A 22,092-nucleotide genomic window follows, 5' to 3' on the forward strand; every position below is an offset into this window, starting at 1 on the left:
GGTCGCCGGTTAAATATCTGATGAGGTTGTGCGCGATAAGTGTTGCTCCAGCGCACACATCTACTGGACGCCATCGTCGAATGTACACGTCTTGTTCTTCCGCTTTCGTTAGGATTTTGTACACAGAGCCGATACACGATTTTCATAACATGAGGTGGAGTGGGGAGGAAAAACTAGTTATCGACCAGGCCCTTTTATCGGGAACGGTTTGCATTTTCGTTAATCACGTTTTGCGATTCTCGACGGACGTCGGTCGAAACAAGTGTTGCAACTCTGAACTTCTCGCAGTAACCGTTTCTTTTATAGAAAGCATTACTTAATATTTGTCGGCCGACGATCGCAGAACTTGTAGTGACCCCGATCGACTTATGGCCCAAGTCCTTTACCCCCCTCCCTCACACACACACATACACACACACATCGTAGCAGCACTGGTAACGCGGATTTCGATGGAGCGAAGCGGCTTGGCGAAGTGTGAGTGGCGGGAGCAATGGGCACGCGCACGAAGGAATTGAAATCTGCGACGAAAGTCCGGCTTGGCACACCGGTCCACGCGGAGTTATCTCGTTTTAGATGGATTCGTCACAAGCGGTGATTCATTACGGTCCGATTCTATAACCCTTTCACCGCGCACCCGTCCCGCCCGTGATGTTACCGGGGCGAAGAAGTGAGGGGCAAAGAAAAACGAAATCTGATCGAGTTCAATTCGATCGATCCGACGACGGATTACCCATAAAAACGTGTTCACGCGGTCTAGCAGACGTTCTCCATTTGGACGGTACTGTTTCCTTAGTCTTGTAAGCATATCGTTCCGAACAAAAATCTTATGAACTCCACGCCGGTTTAGCACGCAATCACGATCAACAGCATCATTGTTCGGCACCGTGATCTATAACGTTTTTTCTATTGTTCCATCATCATGTCGATATTGTCATATTGTTTCGGAAACCGTTTTCTCTCCTCATTTAAGTCGAGACAACTGTTTTCTCCGTACACTAATACAGTGATGCGCTGAGTGTTTTACATTTCTGTTTTTTCCGACCAATAGTTTTTACAAATGTTGGACTTAAGCAGAATTTTTTTAGTTAATAATCTCTAATAATATCCGTATATTATTGACGAATATTCTCGCTACCTCCTCATTGAGGGTTTTTTGTAAACCAATATGTCCTTTCAGACAGCTCCTTTTCAGCGGCTCCATTGCTTATCTTGCATGATATATAGTAGGTATAGAGTAAGGTGTACCAAAATAAACAACTGCGGTTTCCATTTTCTTTAACCGACTTAATGTGGTTCACGAGAGTTCTATCATTGATTACATTTAATTTAGTAGTGAATTTTGTTTCAAACAAATCGCGTTCATAAAACAAATGCTAGACTAAGACTCAATGAGCATTTCGCTGTACAACTGTAATATGGTTTAAGACGTTTCGGATCGATGAACTTTATAAGTAGATTTTACAAAAATGTCTGATTACCGGCACTTAAATACATCGGCGTACATAACACGTACAAAAGAGCTAATATTGATTTTGTATTATTTATTTTTGTGCGTAGTCTTATTCGAGTTATATTTTTTATATTTTTATTCATTCTGATTCTTAATTTATAGGCTTATATTTATAAGGTTTCGTCTTATTTTTATCGGACCGTTCGATCGAAAAAAAAATAAAAAATGTAAAGGTAGAACATAAAAATATTCCATTTTAATTGCAATGTCAGTGTTCACCGTTTGACATTCTTAATAATTTCAATAAATATCAAATATTTATTAATATCAAAAAAGAAGATCCGTTTGTCCGTGAAAAATTAACATCATCGTTTATTCGACACGTATCATAATGATGTTTCAGTTCTGCGTTACATTTATCGATTGTATTTTGAATAAACGTCAATTCACCGATGAGATTGCTTGAATATTTTCCTTCCAAATATCATACGTAAATGAACTATTCAATGTTAATTCATCACGGTGAATGTTTTTTGCCAGTCATTTTTATTGCGTTCCGTTCGGCAGTCGACGATCAAAGTACACGTTTTTATTGTTCTTACCTGTATTTTCTATATTCTTTTGAACCAGCACAATATCGACATTTGTCGTTTTTTCATCAGTATAGTTTATTGAACAGTCAACACGTATCAGCGAAATGTGTGCACGTTAAGGGATAAATCCGCATTACCATTATCACAGGGTGAACCGATCTATAAGTCTAGACAAAAAAAAAAAAAAAAAACCCACGAGTTTATATTCTGCCTTTAAGTGGATAAGTGGATTCATTAAACTATTTTGCGATTTAACCGAATTCATGTGAAATCATTTTCAATTGTATTATTGACTCGAGGAGATCACGTATAATTTCGGGTTGATTTACATTACAATTTATAAATACATATAGATACACACACACACACACACACATAATTCGTATAAAATATACAATCTAATTTTATATTTCTCCAAGAAGTTTCAACTACTAAAAACCATGAGAAAAGCAATAGATTTCTACATAGCATTGTCTAGAAAAAAAAAATCTGTATCGTTCAATTTTAAATTGACACTATTTCGTGGAATTTCATCAAAATGTATTATGCTATTGCATAAGAAAAAGTTTCCATCCTTGTACATTATTTGATTTCCTTCTAGATTTTCATTGAATATTCTTGAACATTGGATAAAATGTATTTTGAGTTTTACGATAAAATAAATAAATTTAAATTCATACTAAATTCATCTTTTATTGAGGTCAACACTACTATATAGGAATACAATATCTACATTGCATTGTTATTGATTATACTTTTAATGTAATACGTTACAAAACTTCATTGTTATTACTTCGGTATAATGGTTACTGAACGAGTTTAAATATTGAGAGTAAATTTAAATTAAAATAACGGAACTGGAAACTAAACTGGGAAATGTTTATGTAGGTACATAAATATTTGAATAATTCAAATAGTAAAAAAAACAAAATAAAAACACATTGCAAACTTTAATAATATATAAAACGGATTTGCTGTATAAATAATAAATATAGTATGTACGTCATAATAGGCGCAATATTTCAGTTATTTTTGGGGGGAAGGGTGAAATCTCACAAGTAAGAAGATATTTTTTACCATTTGCATCCAAATTTACTGCTTCTAATATGTTAAAATAAATATCAACCACAATATTACCTACTAATATAATAATATAAAATATTCTTCAGCACGTTTTAATTTCTAATTTCACAATAAACATATACAACAAATAAATTATATTATGCATTTACTCTTTATTATTTTAACAATATTTTACTTTTTTTTGTAGCAAATATATTCAATACATATGTAACAAAGTTGACCTCAATATCAACCACAATATTACATACTTATATAATAATATAAAATATGTTTCAGCACATTTTAATTTCTAATATCACAATAAACATATACAACAAATAAATTATATTATGTATTTACTCATTATTATACTTAATATTATTTATTTTATTATTTACTGAATATTTTACTTTTTTCGTAGCAAATATATTCAATATACATATATGTAACATAGTTGACCTCTAAATATTTTATAAAATGTTTGCTCTTTTCATAATTTAATTTGAATAAATGTCGACTTATGTGCATACCATTTAGCAACATATGTTATATGTTACTTGGTCGAACTGTGAGCTTCCAACTTGCTTTGTCTATTTTTTCCACTACCACGACTACAAAATATAAATATCGCCAAATCGGTGAACTTTGTGGATTGTTATAAATTACATCTCCGATAAAAGGGTTAAATATTCAAGAGTAAAATTATAATACATATCTGTGATAAAGAACTATCGTTCAATATTCGCCCTGATTATTAAGGTTTTCCGTAAAAGATAGAAACTAAATAAAAATTGAAGATCATATTGGGCGTGGGCACAATCGATTATAGATCACCGATGTTTGATTTCGGTGTAGTTTATGTGTAGGCTTTTGGTTTGAAAATTTATATATTTTTTTTTTCTTCTTTTTTCCCTTTTTCGTCTCCGTGAGATGTCTCCGATTGCCTTGGTGAGCTGTTTTGCGTGATAGTCGAATAAAATGCAATAGTATACGTACATGTATCCGTAAATATTATATACTAATATCGAAATATATATATATTTATATGTTTATTATTATTCGATACGTGTCCGGCGGTGGTAGTGTGTTCATATGCTGCGTGAAGGCATTTTGATGTAAATTCCTCACCCAAGACGGAGTCCGTATTTATCCTTTTCCACCCTTTCTGACGACCCTTGATCGTACATACACGGGCATTTTACCAGAAATATTGTGCTATACAAAACGGAGATGAACCTATCCGTGCGGAATTATTCTGTCAATATTTTTCCGGACGCGGGGAAAAACGTGGTCGATCTGGCTGATCTCCGGGGAGAACCGTACTGCTTTTGGGATTCGATGCTGCAGATTGTTTCTGATGACTCGAAAACGAGAGTGACGAAGACGATGACTACGACGGTAAACCATACAGGAGGAAAAAATACGTTGTACATCGTACCAAAAGTTCCGAATGCAAGTGTGTCCAAAGTTCGTCAAGCTTGAACGACTAATACAACGAATTTACCGAAGGCATAAATCCGTTGAAAGAAAAAATCGTTAACACACGTAGCAACATGTTTACTTTTTTTCTCCCGCGTTCATGATGATACATATTAATATGTAACAGCAATAAATTAATTCAGTGTAACGGTTACTCTTTGACGTTAATCAAAAAATATTTCCAAAAATATTATAACTATATGGATTTTTTTCATAAGCCGATATGTGTATTTTGTGGCACGTGATTTTTTTTTTTAAATCCCAATGAGCGATTGTAAGCTTAAAAAACGGGTCCACCACTGCCCACAGTACCGATAAAATATGCAAGTCCCCGTTTTTTCGCAAGAGATTAATATTATAACTTCACTGGTACACATGATATTTTAATATAACGTACGATACCGTTTGATACGCAAAGTATAGACCTAAGTCCCGTCGTTCTCCCCTCTCTCTTTTAACTTCGTTTACAGTTCAAATAATCCTCGACTGGAAAACGAAACACAAATGTTTAAGGCCCACGGCTACAGGGATGACGTCCGGCTGTTGCATGATGTTTCCGTGATGAAATGTATTTTTTTATTTATTCGCCGGTCAAATATCACATGGGGGCTTGTACATATACGAATGCACACATAGATTATGTTAAACTCACTCTTGCGGATACGTCACCGGGTGGTGAACGATGGTGGTGGGTCGATGGAACGGCAAACGTCTTGGGAAACAGTATAATATATCACAAGGTCGGTAATTTATTATGTACGTCCGCGCGCGGTCATCGTAAAATCACTGATGTTGCGTTTCCGACGATTTTGCGCGACGACGTCTAGCGTGTACGTACCGCGAGTAGTCTGTTCGGCGAATCAGCATAATTCCTCTGGTCATGAACCTAACCACGACCACCCGCTGCTGCGCATACAGTAACTCACCACGATATTACGACCAGAAAGATTTGAAGTTCCAATTTACCCCGACCGACTACTGTGCGCAGTGATGTTATACATTATACAGTCTCACGCGACGCATGCGAATACAGATGTGACGACATCCGAAAACCCTTCCGATTCGACGAATCCTCGAGGAATCTTCTTCATTGCCAGTGATAATTTTTTTTTTTTTTTTTTAGTTTTCGAATATTTTCATACATACATATTATATACATATTATATATATGTATATATAGGTATTAAAATATCAAGTTTAAAAACATAATAGTACATTTAATAAAATAAACGCATAAATGTGTGCTGGAGAAAATTAAACAATACTTCACAGTTGTTATATAACTTTTCCTTCGAATCAGAAATGCTGAAGAAAAAACCGAAAATTATCCTAAATATATAGTACACATGTTTACTAAAAATATATTTAAAACGTCGACTTTATTCAGGAGATATTTATTTAAATAAAAAACATAATAATTTTTGTAATAGATTGAATAATGAAAAAATTATATTGTATAATAATGTTTCTTAAAATGTATAAGAAAGAAGACTTTTAAGGTGAATTTAATACAAAAAAAAGTTTTGAAAATACTAAATAGTATATGTTTGTCTGCGTGTATGTGTTCGTCTCAACTTGAACGACTTCAAATAATCAAATTCATCACATACGTTGAATATGTTTAAAACAATTTTAATGTATTAATTATGTTTCATAATATCGTAATAATTATACTGTGTTTACGTCAACGACCATCTGGCTGCTAGGTTTACTTGTCCCTCGAAGTTCAACTTCGTTAGTTTTTCATAACAGTTTGACGTACACACACACATTGTGTTATATATATGCACGAAATGAAACACGATAAGTACTTTGTTCGTTAAACACAAACACACACACATATGCACACATGCAAGCACAAACGCATACAAACACATACTCGAGCATAGTAGGTTATGTGAAAATATAAAAATTATTTATATATTTAATGAAACAATCTTCAGTGTGCAGTATTAAAGTGCAATTATATCTGTAAAATTGGTTATGGCTGCAACCTTATAAATACGATTTAATGGTCGTACTACACTCTTTCAACTGCTCAAACAGCGAAAAATATAATTTTCTTGTTGTTATTCAAAGGGAGACATTTCATAAAGTCATATCATCGAGTGGCACGCGCCAAATTCAAACGTGTCGACGCAACAACAGTCAGTTAATAGAAATGTAATCATTTGAACATTCAATCTACTTGCACGACAAAATATACATATTTTATGAATTTTGAAAATAATAATTTCTCCTAAGAAACCTTAACGTTTACAGAGTATATAAACCAACTATATTATTTACTCGTTTACATAGGTTTATATTTGATATATAAACGTTTATTTATTTGTATATAAAACATCGTACTTTGTAGCTTGTAGTAAAATCACATGAAATAACACACGCGACATGGAACAGTAAATTTGGCTTTTGATTCTTAACTAAACGTTTCCCATCCTATGTATACAGGATGATTTTTGAAGCAAGCTCATCCCACGTTTACACTAAATTATGGGGTTTTCAAAATCTGATTTATGGAAATGTAGGTCGTAAACTATATTTTTTTAAAAAAACTTTTCACGTAACATACTCAAAACTCAGATCATTAATTTATAAAATTTATTTATTGAAAACTTTCAGAACAATTTCTTTGGTGGTTAAAGCAAAAGTGTCATTACATTTCAATACATTTTGATAATATTATTTAAATTATATTTTTATTTAATCTCTACATTCGCATACGAATTCCAAAAACAATTTTCCGAATAATAATATTCATATCAACTTGATAATCCTAAAGGCTATATTTAATTAATACATTATTATTAAGTAAAAATTATCTACGTATTGGAAAATATAGTCATAAACCACGAATTATTTTTACCATAAATAAGACTTTAAAAATAAATTATTCAAGCATGAAAATGATGAGCACTGAGCTTAAAAAAATCACCCTGTATATTATTTGTATTACATTTTGTGTGTATACATTTAACGCACGTCGTGTACTGTTTCGGTTTATAAACCATTGTACTTTAATCGGACAGCAACGTGATATTTTACGGCCGGAAGGGAGAAGAGGGTATACTATAGACCGAGGGTTGGTGTGGTTGGGGAAATAGAAGTGTTTGCCACACGTCACTTTCCTGAAAGTTTTGCAGAAGAAACACATATCGAAAATAACTCTGCGTCAAAAACAACATATTTGGCCATATCGGTTACAAAGTTGTACATCAAAGTTTATTCTACCGAACTCGATTACAAAAATCCAAACACACATGCACATCAATTTATATATATAAGCACACGTGATCAAACCGTGTACAGTGTCCGTACCTGAACTAATATTTCGACGCGGAGACCGTTTTAAATGTAATACACTATTTTCGCTGGGTCTTGTCCAACATATAAATTTAATCATTCCTTCGTACATATTGTTTGTTGATGCATCATCAGCACTCGATATCATGTACGTGATTATACACCAAATAATATTACCGTCCGTCTAACAAGATTACTCCTATACGGGTTATACAATAAGTTATGTTTCTCTTTTGTTAGGTACTTTTCTTGCAGTTAAACATGTTTTATTTATTATACACAATATGTAGACGAGAATAAACGGCTGGAAAAATTATTTGTATACTATACATATATGAATGGAAAGAAAACAATTTATCTCGCCAACATTTTATTACGACAATCTGTGAAAAGGTATTTTCATAGTTTAAAAATATTATTATGCATAACATATATTATTTTACAAAACACATTTTTACAATTCTTCGTATACCTATTTGTGATCGTAAATGGATGTATTTTATACATTTTTTTTTCTGTTACTGTACTAATTGTACTAAGATAACAATTAACAGCACAATGTATTTTCGTTTTTAATAGACTCCGAGGTATGCAATTGTTTTCTCCAATAGGATTTAAAGCAATCTATCTTATATTATACATAAAATTTATTTTCATATTTAAATCATTTTTTTGAGACTCTGTTTCATAACGTAATAATAACCAGTCGAGTAATTATTATTTTGACCGTCACCATTACCGACGGCCATTCACCTGGGTGCCGCGTCAAGGTCAATCTTCCCGACATACACCGTGGAGTAAAAAAAACAAAAGGAAAGTGCAGGGTGGGTCAAGGCAAACGTTAGTAGTGGTCGTATCTTGGGGGCAGTGCCACAGGGCGGGCGACGGTGACCGGGTGGGAAAATGAGAACCTCGTGCATAATTAAAGGCCGGTCGTTTCACCGTGCACACGTCGTCGACTCCGCTAATTTTATGTTTTCATTGCGCTAACCAGGCGACTGTACTTTACAGCGACGCGCGGGCCGCCGCGTTGTAATTATGAAATCGTCTTTTGTCTGTTGTGCCACCGACGGGGGTCCGTCTTTTGTGCAACCACGACGGGCGCGCGCATCGGCAACCGAGACTCCGGGGATCATATTCCACGTGTATTTTTCTAATTTGAAATAAATCCTTTGGTTATCTACGCCCAGGTCTAATGAATTATTAAGTACACCGCTCCACGCGCAGCGATTTCATTTTCGTTGGTTTTATATTAATAGATTGTAAAACATCGTGCCAAACGCGTACACCATCGATGACCGTTCGTCACACGTGTAAAATATGAAAAGTTATTTGATGGCCACGTCTGCTACAATTATTCAACAAATACAAATTGTTTCTCATAAGTCATGCATGGCCGGATTAATTTAACTAGAAACTGTCCGTGTTGTCGTACACAAATAATTAGCGTTTAGGTAGTGATAATCAATCTATTGGTATATAATTTAAAATTAAGTTGTCCGTGAGACATATGTTTTTAGTTCCTCGCACGTGGAACCCCTTTTTTCGTCACCCACAACACCACACGACCATAGGTATGAAAAATACTACCTGCGTGTTTGAACGGGCCTTTGTCGATTGTTTTTACTTGTTGCTCCACGGCCGAAATAAAAACCTCTGTATGTTTATTGTGTGTGTATCATATATAGATCAACGATAAACATAATTTAATTATAAAACAATGAAAATGTAAATGTTAAATACCAGTGTATTTAAAACATACAATACACATTCGAACAAAAACTGAGTAGGCGATCTATTTGTACCTTATATGTAGCTTCGCCACTAAGTTTTAGGTAGGGTAGCGTGAGGATAACCTTGTATTTTTACGCTCATGACCAATGATACGATGAAAATTACATTATTCTTCAAGATTTTATGATAACCTCCGTCTAGGACGAGATTACCAATATTGCCAAAAACACGAGATAAGGCTGGATCAACGCACCAATCCAGCAGCAATTCAACTACTTGCTAACTCTCAAAACATAAAGCGTCTCAGACACCGAAGATCATATTACTTAGTATAAAATATTAAACTAAAGCTGGAAACTCTCCACTTGGGGGTGATAAACAAAACATATTATTTTTTTACTAAAATACGAGTATTTGTTCATTAATATTTATGTACACCTCTGAAATATATTGTTAAGGATAATTCATTACATTAAAAAAAATCCTCCGAGGGGTTTTATAAAAAAATATATATATATATATTATATAAATTACGAGTTTGTATTGCTCACCACCACTTCTTCCCTGGATTCGGCTACCATCAAACGGTACATGGTTAACAGTCTACCGATTTATTGAGACTGACCTATGAACGCACACAATGTTTACGGAAACCATTGGAAAACGTCGAAGATTAAGATCATGGCAGCATTTTTCTATGATGGACGACGATGGTGACGTGAAGCGCTACAGAAGCCGCAGCCGAGTGGAATCGGCTATAAACCTTGACATTTATGGTGGTTACAGAAATCTGCGTGTCGAACGTTATGTTACAGTTATTATTATGTTTTCTGATACGGCTTTTCAGCATGGACCATTAAACGTGCACGTCGAATATATCGTCCGTTCCCATCCGTTGGATAATATATACACATCGTATATAATATGACGTGTCAGGGGCATGCGTTTAAACTACGTAAAAATTACAGTGGATTAGAATGAAAGCGTGATTAATCAAGACGAATTGAGAACGGAGGGAAGTCGAACGTTGGAGTTCGATCATCGTGCGCGATGTAGAAGAAATACATCAAGTCGTTGCGGACGTATTGAGAGCGGGTTAGTATAATATATACCTACTATACGTTGGATGTTTAAGAAAAACGATAGATAACTGTATCTCAAAGGGGTACGGTTATAATAATATATATTCCTTCATATAAACAACCAATTGAATGTCAAGATTGCACAACACCAGTATTTCAGGAACGGCTGTATATCATGTATGTATTTCAATTTGAAGTAGAAAAACGTGGAGAAGAAAATAATAAAGGTCGACTTGCTCACGGTGCGCGCGTCAAACAAAAAGGAATTCGAAAAACACTTTTGACCGATATGGTTTAATATAAAACTGGAGTTCGGTAAAAAGAAATTGCGCAAGTGACGTATACATTGTAATAAAATAATCCCGAACAAAATCATCATATTTAAATATATACACGATAATTATTTGCGTGCCGACGTTACAAATTCTAAATTGGACGAGGTGCGCAGTTATATTCTAACAACTTTCAACGTTTTAGCATTGTCGATACGACGTTTGTTCGCGTAATGAGAAAATAAATAGCAACGATTGTGAAATAATGACAATCACTGCACATATAGGTTATACTAGTATATTAACCGATGAAAATAGTCGAAAATCGAAAAAGAAAACCATGTGTTGTTTTCGCATTTAAATTTTCAACCTTTAGCACGACCGATTCACGTATACTAATCGATTTTAAAACATAAATATCCGCAATATGATATGTACGCATATTCGTATAGTTAGTATATACTTTGACCGTGGGTATTTGAACACGTGTGTGCAAGTTTGATTAAAAGTCGTTGTAAAAACATTGTTATTGTTTCATAAAAGGGCTGAATATTTTATCGCGATTATAATAGAATCTATTGTGAACATAATTCTATTAACCTCGCTGTGAAAAAAAATTCTTAAGCGTATTATCATAATGTAAAATATATATAATTATTTAACACACGATTTTGTTGAAATTAAAATTAATACTTATTATTGAAATACTTAAAATTGAACTGCTTTTGTGATTCTTATAGTGGGATACTTTTGAACAGACTTTCGTTCATCGAACAATTCAAATAACTAAAAGGTTTTTTTTTTTTTTGATTTATAACTTGTTTAATGCGAAATTCTAAGAAAATAACCCATTGAATCAAATAATAATATTATGGTATATAAATGACACTCACAATATCTATTTTTCTTAATTACGTAACTACGTTTATGGTGGTTTTTAGTTTATTTTTTATGCAGGATCTAAGTATTATTTAAGACGTATACTTAATTAAAATATGAATATTATATTCAAATTTTAACGATTATAGTTATTAATATTCTTGACCGTAGGAAATTTAATGCATTTTAAATAAACCCTCAAGCTAAAAAATGTTAACTATAAATTATATATCCACTGCTAAGAATAGTTTTTATAACTTTTTTTCGTTCGCTGAGAGCTTAGTTTCATTCAAACTCTTCAAAAAACTTATCAACCATTTTTTTTTTTTATTAATTTTCATAAGACTCCCATCGACGTAAAATTTAATCAACTTGTTTTATATTTCCTCATAAATTATAACTAGTCAAAAAATTATGCCTTTCGTATTCAATAATATTCATTTGTAATTACTCGTGATAATAACAAAAATATTATTAAATTTATATTACAGTGAAACCTCCATTGACGGACACCTCCCAATAGCAGACATCTCTCAAGAGTGGACGTTCATTTGAGAACGGGGATATTTTCACTACTATTCAGTAATGAAATAATAGAAAAATCTCTGATTAGCCGACATTATTTTAATATTTATTTAATAATAATACATATTCACATTCATATGCAGTTTTGTAATAATTTAATTACGATAACAAACTTGTTATGGGACGATAAGATACAATATACAATATGAACGACTATGAGTGTTATGACAAAAGTATGTCAGTTGGTGACGGTTTTCGACGCGATGACGACGTTCAAACGAAAGCGGTTGTCACTTCACAAAATAATTGACATTTTAAATTACCGTAAAAACAACTCAAATATAGGAATTCGTTCATTCGCAGAAAAGTTTTAAGTTAGAAAGATGCAGATTGCAAATATTGTGTCTAATAGAGAATACATTTATACACCATGAGTTAAAAATGAAAATAAAGAATGTAAATTAACGAAATTAAGAAAATATGAAAGCAGTATGATGAATAAAGAACTTTTGATGTAGTTTAGTAAAATTAGGGGAAAATATTTGCCATTTTTTGGACCAACGATATAGGAAAAGGCTGTACAGATTGCTGATGTTCATGGATTAAATGACTTTAAAGCTTCAAACGGGTAGCTTGAAAAATATCGAAAAAGGGATAACATTTCGTATAAATCTATCAGCGGGGAATCTTCAACCGTTGATAAAAAAAACTTTTGGTGCCTAGAAGTAAAAATCACCAAACATAATCGATAAATATGAAGAGCAAGACATCTTCAATGCCGACGAAACTAGGCCTTATTTTCGAGTTCTACTCAATAAAACTATGGCATTTAAAAATGAAACGTGCAATGGTAGAAATTTAAAAACTACAAGTACTTAATTAAATAAATAATTATGATTAATAATAATTAATGATAATTTGTTAAAATATAAAAATGTAATAATTTAAAATAAATAACAAAATATGAATAATATTATACATACATCCATTCATAGCACATTATTTAATTTAACGTATACATGTATTTTTTTCTACAAATGAACACTTTATGAATTTCAAAAATGTATCTCCTCTTAATAACAGATAAAATTTTGGTGACCCAGCTTTTTAGCTATTTAGAGGTTTTACTGTATATAAAAAATCCAGTACAACTGATGACCATAAATAATATTCTTTTTTTATCTCTTTATAATGTTTTAAATTACCGGTCGTATACATATTATTAAAAACTATAATCTTCAACATAATAATATACTGGATAGCAGAAATAGTTTGATTTAATAGCTACTCGAATTATACATATCATATATATATATATATTATATGTATGTATAAACGTTCAGAAAGTTTAGTGAAAATAAGAATAGGTACAATGGACGTGAAACGCATGTACACGCTCACATATCATATTATATTATCATAATAACGGCTCGGGTTAAAATTCGAACGTAATAGATGAAGATGAATTATTTCGATATTTTATAGTACGATATTATTATGCATGCATACATCGGCGGAGTGGTTCACTTTATTATTCGATAAATAATGATAATAATAAACCCGTACACATCCATCATATGGCCACGTATACTTGCAGCCGTATTATTATAACGAAACAACTTTAATTTAAATACATTTAAAGCTTTGCCGTACGTGTCTGGATCCAAACAACCGCGCAATCATCCTCGTCCCACGAGTGTACACTTAAAATTCGAGTGAACTCTTTTTCTTTTCCTTTTCACCGCGTGGCTTACCAAGACTGTATACAAAGGATTTTCTATAGAACTTGGATAAAAATGCATACACGTATACTAATACCCCATAGCGCGCAAATATTGCATGTAAATTACTGAAACGCCCTAATGGATATTTATCGTTAACAACGAGTTAAGTACTCTACGCAGATATTAAATTCTTATCGATCGATTAAATTACGAGTACCATTAAATTCCTCTCTTTTTTACCATACGTACTATTTTTCTAACGAACGTTTTTAGCCAAAGAGGGAAAACCTGACAAATTATCATTTCTCACACACGCAGAAAAAATATAAATTTATTTAGAGCACGAGTATGTGCGAGTGTTTTTGTAGTGTTTCGTATACACATGTACGTGTACGTTTGTATATCAAACAATATACTATATTAGACTTAATATACAATGTAAGTACATGTGTCTAATGTAACTAAGCGTGAAATGTCTCTAACCTTAAGTTTCCCACCATTTCCTTTCGTTTTGACTTGTATTTATTTATTTATTTCGTATTGTTCTTTTACCCCCCTCCCAGCAAGTGTTAGCGCGTGCCAGTGTCCTGTACGATATGATTAATATAACACAATATTCAGCTTAAGTTTACGCGCACGCTTGTTGTGCGCGTTAGCTTTACCAACGGCAATTTGTCAACTTGACAGCTACCGTTCTAGTTAATTCCGCTGAAAAGCCGAGATAGTGTATGCACTGTGTTTTAAAATAATACAATAATACAATTATTATAATTATTATAATAATATTAATAATAATATTTATAATAATAATAATATAATAATAATAATAATAATAATCATAAGAATGATAATAAAAGTAAATGTTTATACGTTAGGCCTCTGCCATCATTATTTGTAGATAATGTACATAAAATTATAATATTTTGCTTATACTTATATGTATACAGATAGCGTGTGTGTGTCATATAAATCTATATTCTGTACATATAGTAATATGTATGCATATGTGTGTGTTTCAGGGGAAATTTACTACGAGACAAAGGCAATACAGAAGCAGCCGTGTCTAGTTACAAAAATGCAATCAAGTATCGACCATCTTTAGCAGGTAATGCATTTTTCATATAAATACAGTGAAACCTCTATAAGTCGAATTTTCGATAACTCGAAGGAATGCCTTGGTCCCAGCTTTACAATATGTATATGATATGCGTGAACAATTTTCTCGATAATTCGAATTTTGCTAATTCGAATTTTTTGATAAGTTGTAGTAATTATAGTTGAATTTTGACTTATAACTCAAATTTATATAATAATATATTTTTCATTCGCGTTCCGAACGTCATTCGATACACACGCGTATAATCTCTTCCTATGCTTTATTCACCTAACACGTCAAATATAAACATTTATTTTTCATTTTTACATGGTTAAAACGGAAAAAAATAACTCAAAAAGTTACTAATATTCTAAAGAAAATTCTTCTTAAATTACTAGTGTAAATAAAAAATAACTAATAATTATAATTAACCAGTTAATTAAAAATAACGTAAAAGTGTCCAAAACCAACGGGACGTCCCGGCTATCATCCGGCGGCCAAGTATCGACGACCAGTCAATGAGCCTTATCTTCTTCAGATAACGTTAACCGTAATATTATAATGAACTACAAAAGTCCATCCACTCCCAAAAAAAATAAAAACAATCAAACAACTTATTCCGATTTAAATAATCTTCCAAGCAACTCGCACGTGAATCATATACAGAGCGTGTCAAATGACGTTTTCAATTCTTCCGAAGAAATTAATGAAGACGGATTTGTAACTCCAAAATCAAAAAACACCTCTAAACGTAATTATTCCTCTTCCGATTCTCCAGACACCAAGAAAATGTTCATTACAGTCAACAGATTTGCCCCACTTACAACACGTAATAGTCAAAATGAATACAATTTTACAGAAAACGAAAATGACGCACATATAAATGACATAAACATTGAAGCCTCCGATGAAACAAAAATATCAAACAAAAACTTCCCCCTCCAATTATTGTCAAAGGTATACTAGATTTTGCTGGTTTTCGAAACAAGTTAATCAATTTAATCGGCCCGGAAAATTTCACATTTAAATCATCTACCAAAAATTTAAAAATCCAAACTACCAAACCTGAATTTTATCGCGAAACAATTCGTTACTTAAAAAAAAAAAAATGCACAATACCATACTTACCAATCACAAGATGACAAAACATATCGAATAGTTATTCGAAACCTTCACCCAACTATACCAACAGTGGAGATCGGAATCGCTGTTAAAGAAATTGGATTTTCGGTACGCCAAGTAACAAATGTTCTTCATAAAACAACGAAAATCAATCTTCCTATATTTTTTGTCGACCTTGAACCAGCGACAATTAATACTGATATATTCAGTGTAACTTCACTTCTCCATACTAAAGTAAAAATAGAAGAACCATACAAACGAACAGACATAATCCAATGCATGAATTGCCAAGACTATGGCCACTCAAGAAAATATTGCTCCTACACACCAAGGTATGTCCGTTGCGGCGAATAACATCCATCTACCCACTGTGTCAAAACCAAGGAATTGCCGGCCAAATGTGCTCTCTGTATGGGTAATCATCCAGCAAATTACAAGGGCTGTCAAGTATACAAAAATCTCCAACAACTTCGTAAGCCTACTTCAAATAAAAATAGTAATTATACAAATAAAAATACTGTAAAAAATGTTAATAATGATAATGTTAAAAATACCGATTGTGAAGCCACCCAACAGCCCACTACCAACACGTTCATACCCCAAAGACCAAACTATACATAGGCACAGGCTACCTCCCCTAATAACTCATCCCAAATACCAAATAATTCTATAAATGAAAATGTACTCTTTAATTTTCTCAATGAGTTTAAATCACTCATAAACCCACTACTATCTTTACTCACCACAGTTCTTAACAGTCTATTAAGTCAAAATGTCAAATAACTCATTTACTTCTCACTTTTTAGCCATCCTTATGTGGAATGCCAATGGATTAACAAATCATAGAAATGAACTTATATTAACACTAAATGAAAAAAAAATAGACTTAGCCTTAATCTCTGAAACACATTTTACTACAAATACTAAATTTTCAATACCTGGTTATAATATAATCACCTCAAACCATCCAGATTACACCTCCCACGCTGGTGCCGCAATTATTATAAAATCCTCATTACTATATACCACCTTTTCTAATATACAAGAAAACTATCTGCAAGCTGCCATTTTGTCAATTAAATTAAATCACATTCCAATTACTATTACTGCAACATACTGTCCACCCAAACACAAAATTACGCCACAACAGTACGAAAACTTTTTTAACTATTTAGGTCACTATTTTATAGTCGGTGGTGACCTAAATGCCAAAAACCAATCCTGGGGCTGCCACACGTCTAACCCAAAAAGACGTACTTTACTCCAAATAGTTAATCGAAAAAATTATACCATATTAGCTCCCCCCGATCCAACTTACTAGCCAACGTCTATAAATAAACGCCCAGATATCTTAAACTTATTTGTAGTAAATATCCCTACGAGATTAAAAAATGTCATAAATAACTATTTAGAACTATGCTTAGACCATACTTCAGTCCTTCTATCTCTAGATGCTCAACTTCCCCTACGGTCCCGACAAGCTAGCCTTACGGATGGTATTAAAGACTGGAATAAATTCCGCGAAATAATTGAAGAACAGAAAATCAACCTAAAAACCCTACTTAAGTGTCGAAACGAACTTGAAAACGCTGTTCAACAGTTTACGAATATAATCCAAACAGCTGCTTGGAGTTCCACTGTTAAAAAACCGTAGAAAGCCCAAAACTCTTTCCTACTTATGTCCGTGAACTCATAGCAAAAAAATGACGAGCTAGATCCCTTTGGCAACGCACCCGCCTCCCGTCTGATAAACAATCATTCAACAACCTTGCTTCTTCGCTCAAACGTATTTTAATACAACTAAGAAATGATAATTTCAGTTCTTGGGTCTCTTCACTTACATCACAAAATTGTTCTCTGTGGAGAGCAACTCGTAGTTGTTTGAAACAAAAAACCACAAATTCCCCCATAAAAAGATTAGATAATACTTGGTGCAAAACTGATGCAGAAAAGTGTGAACATTTTCGATCTCATTTGCTTCAAGTCTTCCAACCCCATAACATTGTCAATAATGTATTTGAAGTTCATATTGTGAACTCTCTTACTACCCCATTTCCACTTTATCTAGCACCGAAACCTATTTCGCCGAGTGAAATTCATTACTACTTAAAACTATTCCGCCCTAAAAAATCTCCCGGTTTGGACTTAATTACGTCAGAAGTAGCTCTGCAGCTACCCAAAAAAGCAATTATACACCTCACGCATATATTAAACGCAATCATAAGACTATCCCATTTTCCTCTTCAATGGAAAACCACTGTTATCATCCTAATTCTAAAACCAGGTAAAACTCCTGATACTCCGTGTTCATATCGACCGATAAGTCTCCTACCTCTCTTCGGTAAACTTTGTGAAAAGTTAGTATTAAAACGGATTTCTCCTTTTATAAATAACGTATCAGTTATACCACAAACTCAATTTGGTTTTCGTGAACGACACTCAACTATTCACCAAATACACAGACTGACTGACTGCATATCTAGTTCCTTAGAAAAAAAAGAATATTGCACAACAGTCCTCCTTGATATAGCCCAGGCATTCAACAAAGTGTGGCATCCTGGTCTGTTGTATAAATTAAAAAAAAATTTACCTCTACCTAACTACCTATTTTACAAATCTTATCTTGAAGACCGTTATTTTGTGACCAAAATTGGATCAGAAATGTCGTCCTTAGCCCGAATATCTGCAGGGGTCCCACAAGGAGCCGTTTCATCTCCTACCCTTTACAACCTGTACTCAGCTGATCAACCGACAACCCCTTACACCTCAGTTGCAGATTTTGCCGATGACAAAATTATTTATTCCACACACAAAGATCCAATAATTGCTGGCATGAATCTACAAAACCACCTAGACCTAATGTCTTCTTGGTACGACAAGTGGAAAATAAAAATAAATCACGAAAAATCTACCCATCTAACTTTTACATTAAAACATGTTACTGTACCACCTATACATTTAAACAACCAAAATATTCCAAAATCCTCGAGCTCTCGTTATTTGGGCTTATTTCTAGATCAACGATTAACTTGGGCAGACCACATAAAAAAGAAAAAAATCCTCTTAAACTCTAGACGAAAATCGCTACAATTCTTACTCGGTAAACATTCTAAACTTAATATAAAAACAAAATTACTCCTATATAAAACTTTATTAACGCCCATTTGGACATACGGGATCCAATTATGGGGCGCAGCCAAAAAATCAAACACAAACAAAATTCAAATTTTCCAATCCACAACACTCCGTTTAATCACAAATGCCCCATTTTACGTTTCTAATCACACCCTCCATACAGATTTAAAAATGAATACGATAGAAGAAACTGCCAAAATCTTTTATAAACGTTTCCGCTCCCGACTGTCAAACCACTCCAATCCACTCATCTCTGCTCTAGATTCCGACACCATTCCTGGTAACCCTCTTCGTCGACTGAAGAGAAAATGGTGTAGAGACTTAAATATCAATTAGCTAAATATATAAAGGTAAATTTAAATTCAACCTAATCATGTCATAAAGTGTCGCCATTGAGTGGCTGCTTTTATCATGTTATGTCAAGCTATACTACATATTACCGCATGTATACTTATTGTAATAATTTATTTACAGATTGTACGCCTTAAAATATAAAAATATATAAAAAAAAAAATATAATAATATATAACACGTACATACCCCGATAATTCGAAGGTTAAATAACCAAGTGTATTATTATAAATAACAATAATCGTAATTAAAAACCGATTAATATTATTAATCTAATATTTACTTAACGTTTAAAAGGTACAGTTATAAATTCAACGATATAATATGGCTTTGTCTAAAACTACTCTTGCTCAGGGATTTTATAGTTTACATGTTATATGTAAGTACATTTAAGAACAACGAAAAATTGGAGAAGGGATTTTTTCCACGCTAAATGTTATTGATAACTTTGGAGATAGGTCGAACAATAAAAAACAATCATAAATATCATATTTCTTTAAAAAATAGTTCTACTTTATTTATTACATTGTATTTTCTTTATTACATTCAATTTATACATATACATATTTTTTACTTTATACTTTTTCACAATTTTAATACAATATACTTACCTACATACATTATATATTTATTAGTAAATATATAAATAAATAAAATTATAAAATTAAGTCTTTGCGTTTTTAAATAAAAATAAATTTTCGGTAACTCGAATTTTTTTGCCGATTCGAATTATCGAGATTCCACTGTATAATGTATTAATTTTTCTGTTATATATTATACATGGTTTATTCGAAAATCATTTTATATTTGTTTGATACTATGTCATGACAAAAATAAGTACTCCTTTTCTTCGATGTAGTGTCAGTAATGACCAAAGAATGTATTTATTTTTATTTATTTATTTATTTCTTTATTTCATTTTTGTAACCATAGTCAGTATACGACAATATACTGATTATTATAATTTTTAATCATTCGTGTTAAAATCCTCAATCATCATGGTCGGTAATAAATAAATACCATTTTATTATATATAATAATAATTATTTATAATAAATAATTAATATTTAATAAATAATAACTATAAATAAATACTATTTATAACAAATCTTGTTCCAAATAGGGATTTCGCCCAATCTCCGTTAACAATACCTAATACTTCATATATATATAAAAGTTATTATTTTATTCACTAATCATAAATCCGTATAGAACATATATTGTTTCATCTACCTGTGTAAAATATTTCATAGTTCATAATCGTGGCATTGTTGGATTTTCTTATACAAGAAGATAATACACGTTCTGATCATAAATCAACTACTTTTTGTATAATACTAATTCAACAACTGTTATGAAATATGCATATTATACCGTTGCAATAAAATTAATTAAATTTATATGATATAATCATGCACTTAATCATTTTAATTATAAATTTTCCATTTTATGGTACAATATAAATAAAATATGATCTAATATTGAATTTGAAGCCGATCCAATAAATTAAGGAAGAACGTGATTTCTTGGTAACAATAACATAATTTTTTTTTTTTAATTTTATCGAAATTGCAGTGTTGTAATTATTATATATTTATTACCTAACAAAATAGTAAAAATATATAAGACCATAGATCACGAAATACGTTATCTAAATACACTTGTTGGTTTAGCATATATAATATTCTATTTACAAACAGTGCCTGAGTAAAAGAGAACAATTACAGTTAAAGATTTTTATTGTATATGTTTGTGGATTATTATAACTCACATCGATTGAAATTAAAAAACGAAAAACAATTTTTTGTCATTTTTCCATAAAACCTATTAAAAAAGGCAACAAGTGACATCAGCCATTGTGCAAATAATTGAGAATAACTCAAATCGTTTTTTTAAGCTTTAACACATTTAATCGCCATGGTTAATGCGTATAATATAACGCTAATAAAATTATATGAAGTGTTAATATATCGATAAAAAAGTATGTAGATCGAAAAAATGTTGTATAAAAGAACAATGTAATAGGGATCAAGTCAAATTAAGTACTACTCAAAGTTATAAGTCATTTGCCAAATTGAATAAGTCACTTATTTGAATTTTTTTTAGTTTAAAAATAATATTTTTAATGTTTAGATGAACCCATGTTTAAAATATTAATAAAAAGTATTCATAAATAATTATAACTTTTGATTACTTTAGATGGGTTTTTTAGTTTAATATTTTGTACTTATTCCTCGGGGATCAAATATTATATATCAATAATATCGCTTATAAAATTGGCT

General features: G+C 32.1%; 1 protein-coding gene across 1 annotated transcript in view; it reads left to right on the forward strand.

The window, feature by feature from the left end:
- Positions 1–22,092, forward strand: part of LOC112684690 (transmembrane and TPR repeat-containing protein CG4341-like) — a 311,792-nt gene that overhangs the window by 235,347 nt on the left and 54,353 nt on the right. Inside the window, exon 7 of the mRNA XM_025556330.1 lies at positions 15,126–15,211. Coding sequence (XP_025412115.1) covers positions 15,126–15,211 — 86 coding nt within the window. The remainder of the gene's footprint in view (positions 1–15,125; positions 15,212–22,092) is intronic.

The sequence above is a fragment of the Sipha flava genome, unplaced genomic scaffold (genome assembly GCF_003268045.1).
Source record: "Sipha flava isolate LNK unplaced genomic scaffold, YSA_version1 255_pilon_pilon, whole genome shotgun sequence".
Classification (NCBI taxonomy): Eukaryota; Metazoa; Arthropoda; class Insecta; order Hemiptera; family Aphididae; genus Sipha; species Sipha flava.